The sequence below is a fragment of the Pollicipes pollicipes genome, unplaced genomic scaffold, assembly GCF_011947565.3.
Source record: "Pollicipes pollicipes isolate AB1234 unplaced genomic scaffold, Ppol_2.1 Scaffold_4740;HRSCAF=5597_pilon_pilon_pilon, whole genome shotgun sequence".
Classification (NCBI taxonomy): Eukaryota; Metazoa; Arthropoda; class Thecostraca; order Pollicipedomorpha; family Pollicipedidae; genus Pollicipes; species Pollicipes pollicipes.
In genome coordinates this window covers 26,027,799-26,048,756 of record NW_023596545.1, presented here as the reverse complement: position 1 = coordinate 26,048,756, position 20,958 = coordinate 26,027,799, and the positions used below count along the sequence as shown (strand labels likewise).

The window sequence follows — 20,958 nt, the reverse complement described above, 5'->3', positions numbered from 1 at the left end:
AGAGCAAGGACCCGTCGCCGAGTTTCGTTCACGTTTTGTCCTCAAGTCTCGTGGATTCTGATGGCTCACCAAGTTCACATTCGATATTTCAAAATGGCGAGCATGTGAAGCTTGAAGCATCAACCTCAGCAACTGTATTCGTTTGTCCGAAAAATGATGTCCCATTGTGTCCTAAAAACAGCATTACAGATGGAAGAGTAGATGAAACAGCTGCGGACGGCCCATCGCTTTGCGAGAGAAGTGAGTTTGCATTCCACGACCGAGAAGTAGTTCACACACGTCCAGAGGAATGCACCATCGCCTTACTACCATGTCCGACCATCACATCGGAAGCAAGGGCTGCAAGGAGCCGCACCAGGTGTAAGCAACATTCCAAAATACCCATATCTGTGCGGAGCACGTCGTCAACAAGGGCACCTAGCCCGCCAAACCGTCCCGGAGATGGACCCACGTGTCCTCCAGACCGTCCCGCGCCGGAGGCGGACCGGACCGCCGCCGGACCGGCCGGACCGGGCGCCCCGGCGCTGTGCGCCTCGCGCCGCCACTCGCACCACACCCTGGAGCGGCCGACGAAGGACTTCGTGCGGCTCAACAGGCGCGGCGAGTTCCGGCGCACAAGAACGTATCACTCGCTCCACCTGGAGCGACGCGCCGGCGGGGCTGGGCTCGGGACTGAGACGGGTGGCGCGGCGCCCCGGCTGACGGAGCCGGGGGGAGCCGGAGCCGCCGGAGCCGTCGGAGCCGCCGGAGCAGCCGAAGCCACCGGCTCGGCCCCGCCGACCGATGAGGAGCCGAGCTCGCCGCGCAGCCCGCGCTCGTCGCCGGCCGCGGCCAGCTCGGGTGGCAGCCGGCGCTGCCGTGCCAGCCGTATCCCGGTGCGGACCGGGGGCCGACCGAAGCCCGGCCGGCGAGAGGAGTTTCATGAGTCGCGCCTGAGCTACGACAGCTCCGACTGTCAGCTGGACGTGCCCCGGCTGCCGCTGCCGCTCTCGCAGCTATCGCTGATCGACGTCAACGATAACCGGGCCCTGGTGAGAGCCTGAGAGCAGTGTGGGCTAGCACCCTTCGAAACCAAGACGACGTGAGCTTACACGAAGTTCACCTATTTCGTCCCTTCTCACCCCACCGTCTATGTGTACCGTTGCAAACTGTCTCAGAAAGATATCATATTAATGTGTTTGCAGCATGCTTAAAATGAAATTCCAAAATACAGCCTCAGTAGATTGTGGCAACGCACAGCCTACTGGTGATAAGAATGAATGAGAAAATGTCGCAAACAGGTATTTTAAGAGATCCGATACATTGATTTGATAGTACAGCAGTGTGCAAGCCTGACTACTCCGGCCACGACAATTGTTGGTGAAATGAGCCTTTTACGGCAGTTGTGTAATTATGCTGTCACGAGACCGTCGCATTTCAGCTTTTGGACGCCAGTGCGCCCTCCCTGCTCGAGCACGAGTATCATGGCAGCACCGACCATCGAAACGACCTGATTGTTCTCGAGGATAACACATCATCTCTTTCCCTGCAGGTCAGAAAAATTCGCAATCTACGCGTAGAGACGGGTGTTTGCGAGGGAAACAGTAAAATGAATGGCTTGAATTGATAGCAAAATTAGGCGGAAACTTTAGAAAAACACTTGATACGTTTGAAATTGAATCACTCTGTTCACTAACAAAATACTTCCCGCTAGAAGATTGCCTAAGACAGCTGTAACTTGCAGAAAATGCCTGAAGGTTTGTTGCAACGAAAATTGTTAGTCAACACTCATTTGGCCGGCATGGAAGCAGCCGGCCCGCTGGGCTAACGCCTCGTTCGCGAACAGATGCCAAGCCCGCGCGTGGCCAGAGCGCCGCCCGAGCGAGTACAGGTCCCGCCGCGTCACGTCGAGTACACGCCCAACCTGAAGCCCTACCCGCGCCACTACATCCGCCTCGGCCGGCTCGGACCCGACCCGCACACCGTCCGCCAGAGGGTGAGGCGCTGCAGGATAACGTGGCAGGGCCCTGTGTGAGGGCGAAGAGGAACTGAAGAACAGATGTTAACACGCGCCCGGGTGGTCGATTGAATACCCTTTGCTCCGGTGGGGGCCAATTTGACCCTCCGAGAACTCCAAACTACGATAGTTAGAAACACCAAATTCGCAGGGTGGGTTGGCCTTTGCGTGAACTCGCATCAAAATTTCAGGTTCTTACGTCATAGCCTTGAGGTTGAATGAAGCCAAATAGGGTTAAACTCTAGATTGGTGCCTTAAGTGTCCATTACGTTCTCACGCAACCGCCGTGAAGCTAGACAACTGTTCCAAGCAAAATAGCAATGGTCTTCAGTGAAGGTCAGTGTCCTTGTTTGACCTTTACAACGTCAAGGCGACACAATACCTACGACCATTTTGTCATTCGAATAAGTACCAGAGATTACGATAGGCGGTGTGTTCCTGAAAAGAAATTGTTGACCCGAGCCAATTTAGGTCACTGACCTATTCTGACATTTAAAAAGTCCATGGATTATGCCTGTTGCGGTCTCCACTATTAACCAATTCGAAATGAGCACCAGAACCTACCTCATACACCAAGTTCTCGCGTAAAAAAGCAGGAGTTTTGACCTCAGTCTGACCTTTATCCCTGGCCCTAGGTCAATGCAATTGGCTGTAATGTTAAGCTCAATTGGTTTATTGCTGAAGAAGCTGTCTCAGACGTGTATCGCTTTGTCTAACACACCGTTCTGTAGCACACTGAACGATTCCCTAGAAATGCCCTTCGCTGACGGCCATCCTCTGACTTTGACCTACCATAGGTCAGCAACCTAACAAGGCAGATCTAATTTTTACATAAAAGATCCGCTCTTCAGTTTTCAACAGCTAGCAAAGTTTGACGCGGACGCGCCACGCCGTTCGGAAATCATTCTGGAAAAACCTTCGGGGGTCGATTTGACCCCAAATTTGACCCACCCAAGCGCATGTTAAGGTGCCGAGGAGGACGGAGAGCAACTGCAGACCGGAGGGTAGCGTGCTGCAGGATGGGACGAGCTTAAGCAGGGAGTGTTACCGTTACTTATAAACCTCGCACAAGTAGTTGTTCTACATTTAATTAGGCTCCACGCGATCCTGCCATTTCGAATGCCCATGATGGGGTAGTTCTCCATCACTACAAAGTAATAGGCGGCTAGTAACCCACGGCATGCGCGCAATTTTCAGCCCAAAATGCTGACCATCATCGCTGTCCTCTTTTCGATAACGCCACCGCACCCGTCCAACGCACGCCCTGTTTTGCCGCGCGTTCCAGCAAGACAAGGTGCGACGGCAGCAGGCGTACGCCGAGCAGGTGGCGCGGAAGAACCGGTCGACAGTGCGCCAGAAGGGGCACCTGTATTCGCAGCCGCCGCCAGCCGCCAGCCAGTCCTCCCACCACAAGGTGGGCGTGCGGCGACCTCTGGATACCGGAGTGCAGGCACGGCCAGGTGTCGGCACCGGTACCGGTACAGGGTATCAAGGGTGGGTGGGACTCATCTCGACCGGTGGGGTGGCTCGGCGCCATTGCAGAGGAGCCCATGCGAAATGCAAAGGCTAAAAGCGCGGCGAACGCACAACTTTCTCGGAAAATTATTACCACACGAACGCTACGTGATGAAGTGAGGCTGACAAATACATAAAATCGACAACTGACCATGCATTATGCAGCGCACAATCATTCATAAAGCATCACTGTTCTACAGCAGTCACATCAGGCAGTCTTAACGCCGATGATGTGAGTTTCCCATTACAGATGGTGAAGTACGCAAAGACCGTGCCGAAGCCCAAGGTGAAGCCGCAGTCAGCGTCAGCGAGACGAGCGTCGCCGGAGGTACGGCCGGCGACGAGAACAGTCCGATCCACTCTCTCTCTCTCTCTCTCTCTCTCTCTCTCTCTCTCTCTCTCTCTCTCTCTCTCTCTCTCTCTCTCTCTCTCTCTCTCTCTCTCTCTCTCTCTCTCTCTCTCGCTCTCTCTCTCCCGCTCGCTCTCTCGCTCTCTCTCTCTCGCTCTCTTCGCTCTCTCTCTCTATCTCTCTCTCTCTCTCTCTCTCTCTCTCTCTCTCTCTCTCTCTCTCTCCTCTCTCTTCTCGCTCTCTCTCTCTCGCTCTCGCTCTCGCTCTCTCGCTCTCTCTCTCTCTCTCTCGCTCTCTCTCTCTCTCGCTCTCTCGCTCTCTCTCTCCCTATCGCTCTCCCTCTCGCTCTCTTCTCTCTCTCTCTCTCACTCTTTCTCTCGCTCTCTTATCTTTTAACGGTCAAAAAACCGCATGTGAAATGATCCATAGACCATTTCATTCCGGCTGATGGCCCGAAACCCTTCTACGTGCTTCTCAGGTATCACCGATGTCCAAGATCCGTCAGCTGTTGGCAGAGAGCGGCTTCACGAATCCCGACGCGGCGGCCGACAACCAATCAGCAACCGGAACGGACAGCAGCCCGACGCGCGCCGTATGTCCGATCTCCAAGCCGCCGCCGGCTGGTCGGTCCGGCGCGACCCGGCGCTCCGGTGGCTGCGTGACGAAGACTTCCACAGTCCCGCGGTCCGGCCGGGGCCTTGGGTTCGGTGGCAGCATCGCCGAGGCTCCCGCGATGCTGCAGTCCGGCGCGGCGCGGTGGCCCGCGCCCGGTCTAGCCGAGGCCCGGTCCGAGCCCCGCCGGCCGGCGCCTGCAGCGGGCGGGCGGCCCGCGGCCGCGCCGGCCGCCCTCTGGCGCCGCGTCTGCGGGCCAGGCGCGGGTCAGCTGCTCGCTGTCTCGGCTGCGCTCGCTGACCGAGCGTCTGGTGGCCGCCGCGCCGGCGCGCGCCTCCACCAGCGACGAGCTGCGCCGCGACGACTCGCGCACCACGCTGAGCGCCGCCTCGGACGGCGAGAGCGACTACTCGGCCGACTCGCTGACCGAGGCCGGCCGGCCGCCGGTCGTCTCGCTCGGTCGGCGGCGCGACGAGACCTCACCGCGCGGCCGCGGCCTGTTCCCGCCGCCGCGCGGCGCGCCCGCCTGTCGTCGGCCGGCGCGCCGCTGCTCACGCGGCGTCGGGCCGGGCCCCACCATCAGGCCCGACCGTGCCGGCGCCGCGCACCGGCCCTCCGTCGATGACGTGTTCTACGACACACGGGAGTGGTCAGACGGCGGCGCGAGCGCGCACGGCGAGGAGGCCGCCCAGCGCCGGCCGCTGGTGACGCGGGGCACGCAGTCGACGCCGCACGACGCGGGCGTGGCGCACAAAGACCCGCTGGTGGTGGACATTGGGCTGCCACAGGGCGGCGGCCGCGCGCCGCGGGCCTCCTCGCGGTCGCGGCTGCGTGGCCTCTCGCCCGACTCGCTGACTGGCTCACCACGCGACGCCGACCGCCGAGGCCGCGTCGACGAGCTGGCGTGCCAGGCAGAGGCGATTCAGCGGCTGCGTGAGCGGCACCTGCGTGACAAGCGGCGCGTGGACGAGCTGCTGACGGGATCGCTCACCCGGCTGTAGCGCGGCGCGGCTGCAATACACGGCCGCCGAGAGGTGAAGCGCAGCACGGCTCTGTGACACGAGTTTCGAGACGAGACTGAGCGAGAGGCTGCGCCCTGGCCGGCTAGCAGAGTGTCACTGCCGCGATGCACTATGAAAGGCCTGCTCGGATGAAGATACCGTACTGCCTGCCACGGCCTTGCCGAAGGGCGCTTCAAGTGCGCCCGGCCCATTGGTCTCGCTGTTAGTCTCTGCTCTCATCACTCTCTCACCGGCTGTGCTCGCAGTCTCCCACTGGGCCGGGCTCACTGGGCCGGGCTCAGTGCCACGCGGCCGTTCATTAGCACATTGTATTTGGGGACGTGCCACACTGCCGACTGACCCGCTGTTTCTCTCTCTCTCTCTCCCTCTTCCTCACACAGTGAGCGTTCCACGAGCGGTGTGCGCGCAGGCAGTATGACAACTGCGGTAACAATCAGACAGATCCCAGCAATGCAATCATTGCCTCAAAACGACTAGTTCATGTAGACCTCAGCATCGTTTCCGATACGACAGCTCCAAGTTCACAGGAGTCATGACTGCGACGCGGTGCCGACCGTCGTCCGACACGGCACGACTCACTGCAAAACGCATGTCACACGCGCATGCAAGCACGCACGCACGCAAACACACACGCACACCGGCACAGCCCGTCATGCAGCTCAGGGACATGGTGGCGCACGGCTACGGCCAGCCGTGGCGCCCACAGTGCCAGCGCCCGACTGTCGGGCCCTACAGACCAGCCGTCGTGCCCACAGTGCCAGCGCCCGACTGTCGGGCCCTACAGACCAGCCGTCGTGCCCACAGTGCCAGCGCCCGACTGTCGGGCCCTACAGACCAGCCGTCGTGCCCACAGTGCCAGCGCCCGACTGTCGGGCCCTACAGACCAGTCGTCGTGCCCACAGTGCCAGCGCCAGACTGTCGGGCCCTACAGGCCAGCCGTGGCGCCCACAGTGCCAGCGCCCGACTGTCGGGCCCTACAGACCAGCCGTGGTGCCCACAGTGCCAGCGCCCGACTGCCAGGCCCTACAGGCCAGCCGTGGCGCCCACAGTGCCAGCGCCAGACTGTCGGGCCCTACAGGCCAGCCGTGGCGCCCACAGTGCCAGCGCCCGACTGTCGGGCCCTACAGACCAGCCGTGGTGCCCACAGTGCCAGCGCCCGACTGTCAGGCCCTACAGACCAGCCGTGGTGCCCACGGTGCCAGAGCCCGACCGTCGGGCCCCGCAGATGAGCCTCTCGCATCACGCGGTCGGCGTCCGGTGCGACTGATAATGTCCCTGAGATATCACGAGCCACGCGTCTCTGCCGGATGGGTCCCCGAGATTGCACTGTCACGCTGCCCAACGGGAGCGAGCGGCCGGGCGGCGCTTCTCCAGTCGGGCTTCTCCTCGCTGAGCCATCTCCCCCGAGAGAGAGTACTGCTTCGCGAAGGCAGGCGCCGCTACAAACGCGCTCTGCACGCATCAAAGTTGGGTGGCAGCGTTCAGATGACTCCGTGAGATCTCCGGCCAGGCACACGAAAGGCAGCTGCTTTCCAGACCCAGTGGGTCTCGGTACACAGGAGGAGGCTCTGCGCGCCCTGGCCACGGCTCCATAGCTCCATGGTGGTGATACCAGAGGAGACTGCGGTCCCATGCGATGTAGCAAGCAGCTACGAAACCTGTCCGACAAACGAATCATATTCCACTCGCGACAACACGCAACACTGCATCAGTACGTAGAACAGCAATAGATCAACTGCACTGAGCTCCGTGAGAAAAATGACTGATGAAAGCATGAGCATAAAATGAATTATACGCTTTCGATGTCATTATGCTCCGGCCAGACTTTAAAAAAAGACTTTCAGCTTATGCCAATATTCATGATCACCATTGGTCTTCAACAACTCAACAACAGTTCCATATCCGGGCGACATCTCTGGATACTTATCTCCAGTAGCAGACAAACACATCAACAGTCAAATCAGAGAGGTGTCCACACATTTACGCCATGTGTGTCAAAATATTCGCAGGTTCTGCTTAAATCCTAATAAAATAGGCATCCATGTGTGTTTCTGTGCTTCAGTAACTAAGGCAACATTTATCGATTGTTTCAGATCAAGCAATGGTCGAAATGTGTTCATATCTGCACAAAGATTTGCTCCTCTATTTAGAACACCAAGAGAAAGCACATGGATTCACAACGACGGTCCGTTTTGCGCAGGGACACACGCAGGATTTCATCATAGAAAGGAACAACTCAAAATGTTCCACTGCACCGAAGAACACATTTTGACGTACGAAATTTCTGGCACTGCGCATGGTAGCATCGCGTGTTTTCAATCCACGTAGTAGCTACCTCATTTTTTCAGCATCTATTCACAGGCATACATGTGAAAGTTCAATTAGGGAGAGGGGAAAGTGTTTCCGCTGCCCTCCCCCACCCTCCCTTAAATGCGGCCCAAGTTTTGCGCTTAGTCGCATAATTTGAACGAAAGGGGTGATCAGGGCCCTTTACCAGCCATCGTCCAAAGGATTCCACCGCGTCCAGAATCGGCGCGTTCCGAGGCATCGGCCATCAGCCAGCGTGCCGCCAGCGAGCTGGTCGCCGCCGGTTGGTTACAGCCGTTACCGTATTCAGTGCCTGAGCGCCCAGTTGGTCGGCTGGTTGTAGCCGAGCAGCAGCGGACAGTGGAGCAGCAGCGAGGCGGCGCCCGGCTCCATCTGGCCAGACACGAGTGCCCACTGGCTCAGCCACGACACCATCTGATCGCGCGGCAGATTCTGCGGATTCAGGCCGCGCAGGAAGCACGCCTGCCCGGCACGGCAGGCCACGCCAGGTCACCGAAGGTCACGGCAAGTCACGGCTGGTCATGCCAGGTCACATCAGGTCACGACAGGTCACAACAGGTCACGGCACATTGCGAAGGATCATGGAAAGTCACGGCAGGTCACGGCAGGTCACGCCAGGTCACAACAAGTCATGGTGCGTTACGTCAGCGTGCGGCGGAACATCAGTCGCAGTCACACAACCGGCTATACGGGACCGAGGGCCACTATGCGTGGGACCACCTGGTGAGATCTGAACGTGAAGGGATATGACGCGAGCCGTGCGGCGTCAGTGGACGGTGTTTCACTCGCGTGAGTGAGCTTCCGATCAGATATCATCCCAGTATTGGCCAGACAACGCCGCTGGGGTGGACTGCATGTATGGCGGATGGCGGATGACCTGAAAGCCGGCGACCACCCTGACTTCACTGGGTGCCGACAAGCCAATAGTGACGGTGTCAGGCGCAATGACTGCGTCCGGGCGTGTGGCGCACCCAGAAGCGGGGAACATTTTTCAAAGAATGCCGTTGCCATTCCCCACAGCAGCAAGGGAATCTGGAGAAGGCCTTCTTCGTATAATATTGAGCAGCCCATGAGTGTGACCAGAGCGGCGCACATCCCGTAGGCCCCCAGAAAGCGCATTCTCTGTTGGACCTCTGTCAGTGGCGACTCACGTAGTAGAGCTCCTCCAGGGACATGTCGGTGACACCCTCCCTCGCCATGGCAGGCGTCCATATGCCGCAGCAGCTCGCCATGTTCGCGCAGCGAGCGCCGTCGCCGGAGGGTGAGCACACTGAGGCCGTGCAGCTTCAGCAGACGTCGCTGCAAGAGCGGCGCAGTAGCTGAGGATTAGGCTCGATGCGCCGGCCAGGCCTCGTACTCTACAAATGCTAGACTTCGGCGCAGAGGTGCGCATGGGAGACTGCAACTAACGCTGAACATGGCCGACCCAGCTCTTTACGGCTCACTCAGTGCCCCCGGGCTGGTCAAGGTGACATGCTTTGTCCCCGCTTCTGTCCAGAGGAATGATGACTACGGCATTCCAGACAAAACAAAACTCACTACCCATGAAAACACCCGGCATCCCTGACCTGGCACAGCGACGTCTCCTGCCTTCCCCCTTGCCCAGTGTCCCTTCGCCCCCGTGACCCGGCCCTCCTCTCCCCTGTCCAGTGCCTGCCCGCTCCCGTGACCCGGCCCTGCTCCCCCTGGCCGCCGCGGCCGGCGTGCGCCACTCACCACCTGGACGGCGCTGAGTCGCTCCAGACTGAACGGGCCGCCGTCGAAGGCCGGCGTGCGCCACTCACCACCTGGACGGCGCTGAGTCGCTCCAGACTGAACGGGCCGCCGTCGAAGGCCGGCGTGCGCCACTCACCACCTGGACGGCGCTGAGTCGCTCCAGACTGAACGGGCCGCCGTCGAAGGCCGGCGTGCGCCACTCACCACCTGGACGGCGCTGAGTCGCTCCAGACTGAACGGGCCGCCGTCGAAGGCCGGCCGCAGCGCCAGCACGTCGGCCGGCGCCGGGTGCAGGCCCGAGCCCAGCAGCGAGAGCACGCGCGCCAGCGAGCGGCGCGTCTCGCCGGCCGGCACCAGCCGCCACCTGCGGCGGCGCGACGCTCGGGTGACGGCCGGCCAGGGCGCCACGAGCCGCCCCCGCCGCCCGCTGCCGACGGCGGCGGCCAGCAGCAGCGGCGCGCTGAACAGTGATCGTCAGCATTAAATAGCTTAGGAAAGCCCACCTTCGTCTCAACGCATTTGGCTTAGTATACGTATATCAATTTAGTATACGTGATGGAAACAGCCCGTCCCTGGTTTATTCTCAAGGTGTCAGCAATTCTCAAAAGCCCATACAAACCCACAGGTGTGTATACGTAATGTCACAATTACGGCCACAGATCCAACACCCTGGTCAGCTACACATAATCTGCATCCAACAGTTAGCTTACTGGATCATGCTTGAAATCTCAGATTCCCGGGCCTCGATAACGTCATGGATACCAGCTGACCGCGAGCCACACAAGGGTGAACTGCGCCATGTGAATATCGATCCATCTGGCGCCAATGCTCGGCTGTGCAGCCCGGTCCCAGGTGCGTGGTTGCAGTCGAGAGACATCAGGCGACTGACCCACGCACTTGAAGTCAGCGTCCGCTGTTGTTCAAGTGATGCGGTAGGCACCGACACCCCAAAGCTGTTACCACAAACCCACTGTGTTGGCCCCTGATCTGCCCCAACGTCACCGCGAAGTGACGAGCTTTATCCGAGTTTCCAAACCTTGCCTGTAGATGCCTGAGCACGGGCCGCATGTAGAGCAGCCGCCTCTTGTGCTCGTGCAATGCAAACTCGGCGCGCTGCTGCAGAGACCAAAAGTGGCGCGACAGCAGCTGGCGGGGGAACAGGTACCTGATGGTAGCGGACACGCACGAGTCAGCTGCTCGTGTGAGCGATGACAGCCGAGCGAGTGTGTCATCCGAACGCTGATAGCCGAGGGTGTCCCCCCGAGCGCTGACAGCCGAGTGAGTGTGTCCCCCGAGCGCCGACAACCGAGCGTGTGTGTCCCCCGAGCGCCGACAGCCAGCGGCTCCGCCACCAGCGGCGCACCAGCCGTCATTCAAGCCACTCACGCCAGGGGGAAGACGACGTTCTGTGCCAGCGGCAAGGCCGACACCAGCAGCACGGGCGCCACGGCGCGCATGTCACGCGGCGTGCGGAAGTACAGCTCCAGCTCACGCCGGCTCAGACTGCCGAGCCCGGTGCTGTGGACCTGCGGAGACCGCGTCTGGTGAGACCCGGCGACGGGGAGGGGGCTCAGGCGGACGCCGAGGGTCGGGGAGGAGAGCGGATCATCAGACAGATCGGGCCGGCAGGCCTCTGGTCGATACCAGGGATTGGCGATGAGGGCATGTCACCAGACAGGTCTGGCGGGGCGAGCTATCGAGTCGTGGTGCACGTCTGACGAGGTGCTGGTCAGCAGTCCCGGGACGGATTTGGTGGGCACGCTGGCGTGGGGCACCAGACTGGCAGTAGCGGGGGTAAAGCACGTCACTGCTCACGACTGACGCCACATCACGCCATAGCCGTCCTGCTTCGTAAGTATGGCAATCGTCTTCTGAACCGTGGATGGGCGTGCAGAAGACACATGGCTGTGTTATTTAACCCTCGCCCTGATAGAAGGGGGGTCGATGGGGAGGGGGGTCCCCCTCTCTCCCCTCCTTAGGTTTTCTGGGGATGCCTCTCCGGAATATCAGGCAATCGCGCCTAAAATTTCAGTAACCCGTGGAATATCAGTTGCACATGTTTTGACACCAAAAGCGCGCCCCTGACATCTCTGATTTCGAAGCAGCGGCGGTTTTTGATGAGTACTGAACGGCGATCTACGGCCGGCGCGGGCGGCGGGCGGCAACCGATGATGCCGCGGAACGCGCGTGGCGGCCGACATTGTTACATTAGCGGAGCCATTAATCATCAATATATGGTAAAAACACACGCCGAAAAATACATCATGATACCCGTAACTGAACGAATAACACGGCTGTTTAGGTTTTGTGTCGCTATTAGACATTATCTTGTACATATGAGCAAGCAAAGCAAAAATGTTCGACGTTCAGGAAAATATGACATTTCATCCGGCATAATGGAGTCAGTCATTGACCTAACTATATAATCTTATTCTAAGCCGCAAGATTTCGTTCAGATCAATTCACCAGAGTTTTAAAAAGTTCCATCTTTCGTAGCTTTGAAACGACAGGAGGGCCGCATCGGCCCCCACCTTAAAGTCCGCGTTAAGAAAAATGGCGAATCAGGGCGAGAGTGAAGACGCACGGCATTGGCCCACGTGAGCAACCCCAGGAGGAAGCCGCCGAAGACCAGGCCGCGCTGACCACGGGGCACACACGGCCGCCAACCAGCCATGTGGGCCGGCTGGTCTCAAGCCTGTGTCAAGCGGAACACCGCTGTAAACGTGGCCACGGTTCTGATCGCCAACCTATGCACAGTGACCTGGGTTGCGTCGCGGCGGAGCACTGACTGTTTTCGCATATGAAACGAACCTTGCGTGACAAGACAACGTGACAGAGCAACCCAGCCAGCGCCGCACGACAGTGCGCTGCGTTTAGCACTCACCTTACGCGCCAATAGCGCGAACGACTTGGCGTCCCGCACGAAGTCCCTGACGCCGACGGTGAACACGCGGTAGAGACGGAAGGCGGCGGGGAACTCGCTCTCCAGCACCTGCTGGAACTTGTGCAGGTACTGCATGTAGCGGCCGAACACGTACTTCTGGACCCGCGTCACTGGTCGGCGCCCCTCGGACTCGCCCAGGCCTCTCCCGAGCTGCACACATCTGCCGAGGCCCGAGCCACACCGTCGGCATCCCAACAGCAGATACGAGGCGAACACAAATCGCCAGCGTGGCTGTGATCCTGAAGCGCCAGCTAGGCTATAGTTGCAAATCAAACAAGGTAAAGGAAAAAAGCGATGGTTTGATATGCTTCCATTCCATGTTTTGTTTTGCTTTTTAAGCAGCCAGCTGGGCTGGCTACAGCTAGCTGAAATAGCTTCCGCCGGCCGGTTTTAACCGATCAAAACTGGCTGACAAACAGGTCTTGAAAGCATTCTTAATGCCGTGGCGTCGTCGACGAGGGTCCTGGCAGAAACGTTGTCAGTGCGCGAAGATCACTGTCCCCCTTCCTCACCCCCCCCCCCCCCCCTATCCCCGCGCTGGAACCTTGGACCAACTTTCCTTTTGGCCGCTACGATCCCAATTTATTAACGAAGTTCCCTCCCACATGCAAGGAGTCCCATCAGCACTTCAGCTGTGAGCCACCGGCACATTGTCCGGACACTCAGCGGCATCAGCGACGACCATTGCGACGGCACCTGCGACGGCCGACTTTGAAGGATCACGCTTGAACGGCGGCATCTCCGACGATCGGCTTTGGAGGGTTATATTTAAGAAAAATTAGACTGAAATGAGCACACCCTCAAAATGTGTCACCACTGCGGGTAACTGTATGACCTTCAAATCTTGGTCAGACCAAGACCTGGGGCACCGACATTTCCGACATGATCTTTTCCGAATTACTGCACTATCTGATATGAAAACCTGATGTCTTCCACAATCACTGGATCTGCCTACGCCTGCTCCCTTCAATCACTTCGAACCGAATCCTCAAAACATTTACGTCGTACGATAATTTCGAGGGAACTTTCACATTGGGGATACTGACGTGTCGACTGTTCAACGTTATGTGCACTGCTGCACTGTGTGGAGACGAAAGCACATCTGAGCACAGCAAGCACAAGGCACACGTAGACGATCTAGGCCGCATTTTCGACATCTCAAGATGTCGGAAATGCGGCCTATTCTCTCGATACCGCGGCCTTGGGGAAGCGTCCAGATCGAGGCACGCTCCTACATGTGTTGCCAATCGTCGCACTGGTCCATACGACAGACTGTGTGCCAAGGATATATTGTACTGGAATGCCAAAACCGAAATGAAAGGAAACGACACAAAACAAAGCCTAAACTCTACGTCATTTCTAATATTTATATTTCCGGCATATGGACCAAAGTTATCACGGTCCGACAGCTTTTAAAATTTATCCCGTGTGAGGATTCGCAATATACGCGAGGGGGAGGCAAAAACCAGTGCCACAGATTTTGGCATTGTTCCATGGTGATTTTCCAGAATCCAGTTCCAGATGATCTTCCACTGACAGGGTTGAAGAGTTATCAGAAGAGATCATTCAAAAAACCCTCAGGGTCCATGACCAGGCAGGCAGATTTATAGCTCCTCTCAACCTTGCAGCAAGGCACTGTCATCTTATGAATTCCCTTGGGCTTGAAAGGCTTTCATGGTTGAAAGGCTCTCATGTTCATCTGGTGCAGGAATTTGCAATGCAGGTTCAGGGCCTAAAGCTGTTCCCCACATTTTGACATCCACTTAAGGTTGAGGTATGACCATAATCTCAACAATCCATGGCACTCAACAGCACAGTCAACATCCAAACAGGTTTAGGTTTGACATCTCTAGCACCAACCACTCTGGGAAACAGCAAGACTCTTGGCTGAGGGCAAAGATTGAGCCTCATGGCATTGTGCATGTGGTCAATGGATGCACACTCTCCCAACTGAATTACATCATGTCTCCTTGATGAACAGCTCACCAATGCCTGACCCCAGGCATCACATCCTGCAGATGATCAATACCAGGGAGGGTCATGGCCATTTGAGACCTTGGGCGGCACCATGGAAGCAGCAATGATCCTATTGCTTTGGCAGTCCCACTAGGCATATTTTACCCCCTCCTATCCAGAGCATTATTTATCCTTTACATTCCACTGCTTTCCCCACAAATGTGAGTTCTGGAGGTGCCATATATATATAATATATATATATATATATATATAATATATATATATATATAATATATAAAAATATGAACAAATACAGAACAAACATACCTTCTGACTGTTATGGCTGGTGATGCCCTCACAGGACAGATGGAAAGTGGACACATACCAGCTGACATCCTAAATACAGAAGGTCTGAGGAGTGAAGAGAGCATCTGAAAAGCATTGGCATGTGTTTATCTATTTCAGGTTTGTCCATAACAGAACAACTCATTGGTGAAGGACACAAATCTCCAGGTGATAAAGCAGAGTATTGTTGATTACCATAATTAATGTCAAGGCAGATTTGAAAACAAATTTGAGTTAAGCATGGCAAATAGCATATATATATATATATATATATATATATATATATATATATATATATATATATATATATTCTGTGATATTATTATTCTGTGACAAGCAAAGAAAATAGTAAAATCTTGCACCTGCCTGTACTATCAAATACAAAGTGCCAAAAAAGGATATTATGCAGCAATAAGTTAACACACCTAGCAATATCCAAGTGATATAATACCTCATGTTACTATCTTCAGGACAGTTGGTACTCACCTCACACATCACAATGAAGTAGGTGGATAGATTAATGTTTTCTCTCTTGAAAGAAACCTTGGCTGTTGGCTTGTTAGTGTTTAGCTAGAAACAGGCAGTCAGAGGGTCAGATTGTTACCTGAAAATGAAGGAGTGTGTGTTTGAGTGGCACAGTTACCCAGGCCAAATGCTTCCAATTCAGCCACACATTGAGCTTCTCTGCAGGCTGGTAAAGATTTGGGTCTCAAGAGTAAGCTCTAATTGGTTGACATAATAATTTACACGTGGTGATGGCACCAGGCTTACGCTCTAGGTCAAGACTATTCTAAATCTGTCTATAAGTAATGATACATGCACACTGGGGTGAGGAGGCCTGTCTGCAGCATAAGTATTTGCCTTTCTGTCCCAACAAAAATATAATTAATGAATCACTGTCACATTCACTGTCACTGGACGATTCACATGCAAACCAGTTTTCGCGGGGCTTGCACAGCACAGGTCCAAGACCAAAGAACGCACAGATCAAGGCGATGTACAGGGTGTGTGTGTCTTAGCGGCTTTACGACACACTCAGCTGCTGAGGCTATATGGCGTCGCCTGCCTCTCACCCTGGCAGGAAGGGCGGGCACCGCGGGGAATCGAACCCTGTGCGATGTACAGGCGAGAGTGTGTTATTGGGACTTCACGAGACACTCAGCTGCTGAGGCTATATGACGTCGCTTGCCCCTCACCCTGGCAGGAATGGCGGGCACCGCGGGGAATCGAACCTCGTACCTCTGGTTTCCCAGACGCGCGATGTACAGGCATGCTTGCCTTGCGCGCTTATTTACAAACCTTTGCGCCAGGTCACGCGTCATAAGACGCGCTACCATATCAGGTGAAACTTACTGAAAATATTTCAGGAAGCTTTTGTTTAAGTGAAGGACTTTATGTTTCCCAACTTCGCTACTAATGCGCTCTGTATACGCAGGTGGGTGTAGGCGGTGTGGGGTCGGGTTGTAGACTCAAGTTTCTTGGGTACCCTGGCATGGGGACTAGGCGCTACATGTATAGAGAATTGCCTCGCTATTATCAGGCATGGGAGGGGGGGGGGGGGGGGGGGGCGGAGCAAGGCGTTGGCAAGGCAAGACGCTCGGCGTTGCAGTCACCCCATGCTGGGCGGCGCCCGCCGCCGTAGGTAACACCAAGCCTTGGGCGGCAAGCGACACAAAATACCTTTGCGTATAGAAACAATGTTACCGAGCGCTCGTTATGCTGTCTCACGAGAATGTCCCGGTCTAAGGTCTAACATGCGGATCAGACATTGCCCGATTAATTGTCACTTGGTAGAAACTTTATGTGCTGTTGAGTATGAACTCGTTGTACAAGTATGCTGGTTAGCATTGCTTTAGACTTTCACTTCTCTTAAGGCGACTCACGTGATGCAAACAAAACCATGTATAGCATATGACCCACAATATGTTGTCTGGTGTGCAACTTAATACATACAGCAAGTTCTGCAGCCTGTACCAGCGGACGTAGAGGGGGAGGGGGAAGGTAGGGTGACCCCATGCACATTTTGCTCGTTGCCGGAGCCTTGTGTATTCGATGTACCGGCCCAAACAGCAATTGCTCATAGACTGGAAACCCAAAACGCGTGTTGGGAGAGATCGCACGGTAGCAGAAGTACCTTCGCAGCTGGAATCCACATCTTGCCGAAGCTCCAGCTCCAGCCGAAGACGTCCTCGGCAGTGCGGCGCTGCATCGCACTCCTAGTGTGGACCAGACAGGGCAAGATGGCCAGCGGTGCCTGCACTTTGCTCCGCAGCTCGCAGTGGGTGAGGTCCCAGTGGAGGCTGTGTGACTGGTCCGTGCCAGGGAATCAGTTCGGTGTACCTCACGGCCTCGAAGTTTACCACTGAGATGGCGAAGACGCTGGGCTGAAGGAAACGCTCGGTTTGCTTCTCACGTGCGGCGCGACGATCGGAACCGCCTGTTCGCGGACCATGCCTTTCTCATCCCACACCATGTCCAGCAGCAGCTGTTCCGGACGGACCCCATACCCGCTACACTGGAGGACTTGGCTGCGCTGTGGCTTATGCGTGCTGCGGCAGGTCGCGGAGCAGAGCGATACTCCGGAACAAGTTGCGTAAGCCAAAGTCGCAGCCGCTGTTTTCCGGATGGCGGACCATACCGACACATACTGGCCGACAACGCACTGGACGAGGTCCTTGAGAGCGAACTAGGAGCAGACGAGCGGCCAGTGCCAACCATCTGAAAAAAACAGAAGCGAATATATTAGAACAGTTCGCTGCGAACTTATCCTTAGCTCATGCAACAATTATTGCGCCCCTCTAGTGTATGTAATTATGCCGACACCCAGAGCCCTTAAATTTGACGGAATACATATCAACAAATATGCTAGTAAGTATGAACCAATCATCAAATGATGCGACATACTGCGGCACAAGGTATGACAATAAGTAAATGCTCAACAGTGAGCACATAAAATATCACTTGATGCTTCATGAACTTTAAACACTCATTGCTATAAAGTCGAGGATAATGCGTCTTCATAATTACCTAACACGGTTCGATGGTCCAATTCGCCGCTGGGCTGCCACGTTTCGGACAGTGCCGTTTTGAACGCCAGAGGCCATTAGTGTACAGCAGCTGCTGGTCGGTGCTCAGCTGCTGAATCAGGTCGATCGGCAGGTTTGGCACGTGCCCCGACCAAGGCTTGGATGCCACAACGTTCCTCTCCCAGGCCTCTCCGGCACAGATCTTGCCGATGGGTCAAAAAAAAAAAATTGATCCCGTGGTCGTGCCGTCCAAGCTCGGCAGCAGATGGTTGAGGCTCAGCTCATTGTCGTGCAGCTGGCAGATGAACCAGTGTACGGGTGACTCGGCGTGCACCTCAAACAGCCGGAACACGTCGCCTATCGTTGCGGTGTTGAGGGCTGTGCCACCGCAGCTGAGCACATTGATGTGACCGTCGCACTGCGGGCTCACGGAGTGTAGCTCGTTGAACAAGTGCAGGGCGCGGCCGAACTCGAACGCGAAATGAGTCACGTAGCAACTGCCTGGCTCAGTGATGGCAGCCACACGTTTTTCGACAGCATTCGTCTGGGTCCGTGTGGCTCATGTAGCTCCTGCCTTCGCGTCCGTCGGAGTAGAGGATGGTCAAACCTGACTCGTGGATTGCTTCAAAATTTTAATGAACCGTTTCCTTTTTCGTTCTGTCTCTTGCGAAGCAGATCTTCTTGGGATCTACGATATTTGATTTCAAGTAGCCGGTCCATCTCTGCTGCCTTGTTGAAAGGCGTTGATGATAGCAGCAGCGGTCCCTGTTCGAGCCACCGTAGCTGCCAACTACCTGAGAGGTGTTAGTCAGATCATTGACGTTATAATATACAGTGACAGTGGTCTCAACCGGAACGAACACTCGCGTCGTCGCCGCCTTCTACCATGTACGGAACCGTGTAAGAATCCGTGCTCTCGACTGACTCAGCCAGCGCTGAGACCACTTGGTCGCGGAGCAGGCTCGGGGTCAGCACTAGCAGCCAGCGCTGGCTCAGCAGGCGGCTTCGGTCCAGCAGTCGGCGGGGAGGGCGATTCAGGTTCAGCAGCAGACCCGCCTCACTTGCGGTCGAGCCACGACGCCCCTGGAGTTGCCTGGTCATCCTCCGCATCTCGCGAGCCTCCCTAGCCATAGCCGTATCCCGGTCATATGACCCCAGGGTAAGCTTCCGGTGCCTGCGCTGGTCCTTCATGGTAACCTCCTCCTGATACACTGTGCGAGGGCACTGGGGCATGGAAAGCTGCGCTGAGGCTTGTACTTACATTTCGCGACATCAAGGAGCTTGTTGAATTTCGTGGTGGGCGCGTTGCTGGTGTCACTCTCTTTCTTCTTTGGATCTCTTCTGAGAGCTCTGTTGGGATGATATCAATCGCTCTCGATCAGCTTTGTCACGTATTTTAGACCATGAACAGGTATCGCTTCGTTGGTCCACAGTACCCTGATTTCTACCGTCGCGGTCTTGAAGATGGCGTTAGTGAGATTCCTCTTCGAGCCACCTGATGTAGCTCAATGCTTTCCCGAAGTCGGCAGTTGTTGGTGGAACGGAAGAACCGAGTGGCCTATCACAAAATAATTACTGCGCGAACGTATAGCCTTCGGCATGCTCATGCAAGTAATTGTTCGAAAGAAATGCTTTAGTACCAGCAAGACTAATGTAGTAAAACCATATCTTCCACGCAGAAAGCACATAAATTGCAAATCAACATCACAAAGATGCGTTAGCATTAACGTACTTGGACCTAGCCCGGTCTGCTGGAGTATTTTCATAACTTTACAGCTTCGGGTCTTACCAAAAATTATTATTTTTACTAAAAAGTCAGCTTATAAGCTGTTTGGCAATATTTTGCTGGTGCTCTCCATGATATATATTCCATACTTAATCCAACAACTACCAGAAGTATGGAAAGTGGCAGCTTTGAAGCTTGTTGGAGGATGATCTCAGTGCGTAAAATAGGTGGCGCTAGTATCGAATACGGCTCTCTTGGCCTATCAAAGAAAAACTGCTTCTGCCTCACGAATATCAACATTGGTGCGATGCGACAGACCTCAAAATTTATCATCAATCCGTGTGCCAAGGAGAAACATTGTCTCAGCTGATTCCAAGAGATTCACCCCCTCGATAACACACCCTACTGTTCAAGCAAGAAACGTGCGTCTCCTGGCAGCAATTCTTTCCACTAATAAGCGCTTTTTTCTCGGTGGGCCTCCAGTGCCAGGGTGCTGTATACCAGTGTAATTAGAGGCAGGCCTTCGTGCCGCGGCGATGCTGCGTATTTGGGTGAAAGACCCTGGCTTGTGCTGCTATATATGTGGTCGTTTCGCTCCAAAACCAAGGACGTGCGCAAAATCATATTTGTTCTATGTTTGAAATTCACAGGCATGAAGTCCGAACGTCCTGCCTGGTAGATAGCTTGGGTATGCCATTGCTGCCCTGTCGAATGTAACACTGTGGGAGCATTATCAGCAATGCCTATGTTGGCTCCCATTTCTCACAGATGATAACTCGAAAAATGACGACGAAAAATACGCACACACGTGTGAATACAGTGCCCCTACAAATGACAGCATATAGCATCATATACATATAGGCCGATGACTTAAAGTTGTATTTTGGGCGTCATGTGCAGGGTGCGTACTGGCCAACAACATCATGGCATCCGAAAGGAGCGTGCCGGCCGCGTGAGCCTCTCGTAAGGGAGACTCACGGGAGACTTCCTTGCACTCCCACACACAGTTTCCTGACAAGCATTACGATTATGATCACGCAAATAAATAGCAGGCAGCTTTGAACGTTCCATAACAATTACAACGGACTGCAACCAGCATGTATTGAACCACAAGCGGCTCAGAATTAATGCTGACAGGTTATACACAATTATCCTAGGCTGATTTAGTGACCAGTATTTGGGCGTTCCGCAGTCACATTCTACAATCTTAACTGCAACGACAATGACAATCGCATCAAGTACCCTCGCTGCGTGCACGACTCTCTATCTATTTAGGCGAGCCAGTGATCTCTTCGGTGATCTGAACATCTCAACATACAGTCGGCCCAGACGCCCATTTGCTGCCATTCTGACTAGCTCCCACCTCCCCCCCCACCCCGCTCCATCGTTGTGACTCCCCTAATATCATCTTCATCCACATCAC

At 55.4% G+C, this 20,958-nt stretch overlaps 2 protein-coding genes across 2 annotated transcripts; one reads left to right on the top strand and one right to left on the bottom strand.

Annotated features, from left to right (window-relative positions):
• Positions 1-834: 834 nt before the first annotated feature.
• Positions 835-5,473, top strand: LOC119098108 (uncharacterized). Its single transcript, XM_037221036.1, has 8 exons — positions 835-1,031; positions 1,421-1,531; positions 1,826-1,975; positions 3,282-3,410; positions 3,762-3,839; positions 4,339-4,635; positions 4,823-4,903; positions 5,195-5,473. Exons 3-8 carry the CDS (start codon positions 1,826-1,828, stop codon positions 5,471-5,473), a joined length of 1,014 nt encoding a protein of 337 aa, XP_037076931.1. The 5' UTR covers positions 835-1,031; positions 1,421-1,531.
• Positions 5,304-15,812, bottom strand: LOC119098107 (LETM1 domain-containing protein 1). The gene is made up of 10 exons (XM_037221035.1): positions 15,768-15,812; positions 15,270-15,387; positions 14,766-14,869; positions 12,423-12,642; positions 10,925-11,064; positions 10,575-10,703; positions 9,890-9,902; positions 8,974-9,108; positions 8,103-8,284; positions 5,304-7,152 (listed from the first exon to the last, which is right to left on the bottom strand). Exons 2-9 carry the CDS (start codon positions 15,276-15,278, stop codon positions 8,108-8,110), a joined length of 927 nt encoding a protein of 308 aa, XP_037076930.1. The 5' UTR covers positions 15,279-15,387; positions 15,768-15,812; the 3' UTR covers positions 5,304-7,152; positions 8,103-8,107.
• Positions 15,813-20,958: the final 5,146 nt, after the last annotated feature.

Bases quoted from the DNA above. Each gene is read 5' to 3' on its own strand.
- LOC119098108 (XM_037221036.1), top strand. From the start codon at position 1,826: ATGCCAAGCCCGCGCGTGGCCAGAGCGCCGCCCGAGCGAGTACAGGTC. The intron at 3,411-3,761 runs GTGGGCGTGCGG...TTCCCATTACAG, and splicing joins GCCAGTCCTCCCACCACAAG to ATGGTGAAGTACGCAAAGAC. The intron at 4,636-4,822 runs GCCGAGGCCCGG...ACCAGCGACGAG, and splicing joins GGTGGCCCGCGCCCGGTCTA to CTGCGCCGCGACGACTCGCG.
- LOC119098107 (XM_037221035.1), bottom strand. The intron at 12,643-14,765 runs GTATGTTTGTTC...GGGCCTCGGCAG, and splicing joins CCAGCCATAACAGTCAGAAG to ATGTGTGCAGCTCGGGAGAG. The intron at 10,704-10,924 runs GTGAGTGGCTTG...CGCTACCATCAG, and splicing joins AACGTCGTCTTCCCCCTGGC to GTACCTGTTCCCCCGCCAGC.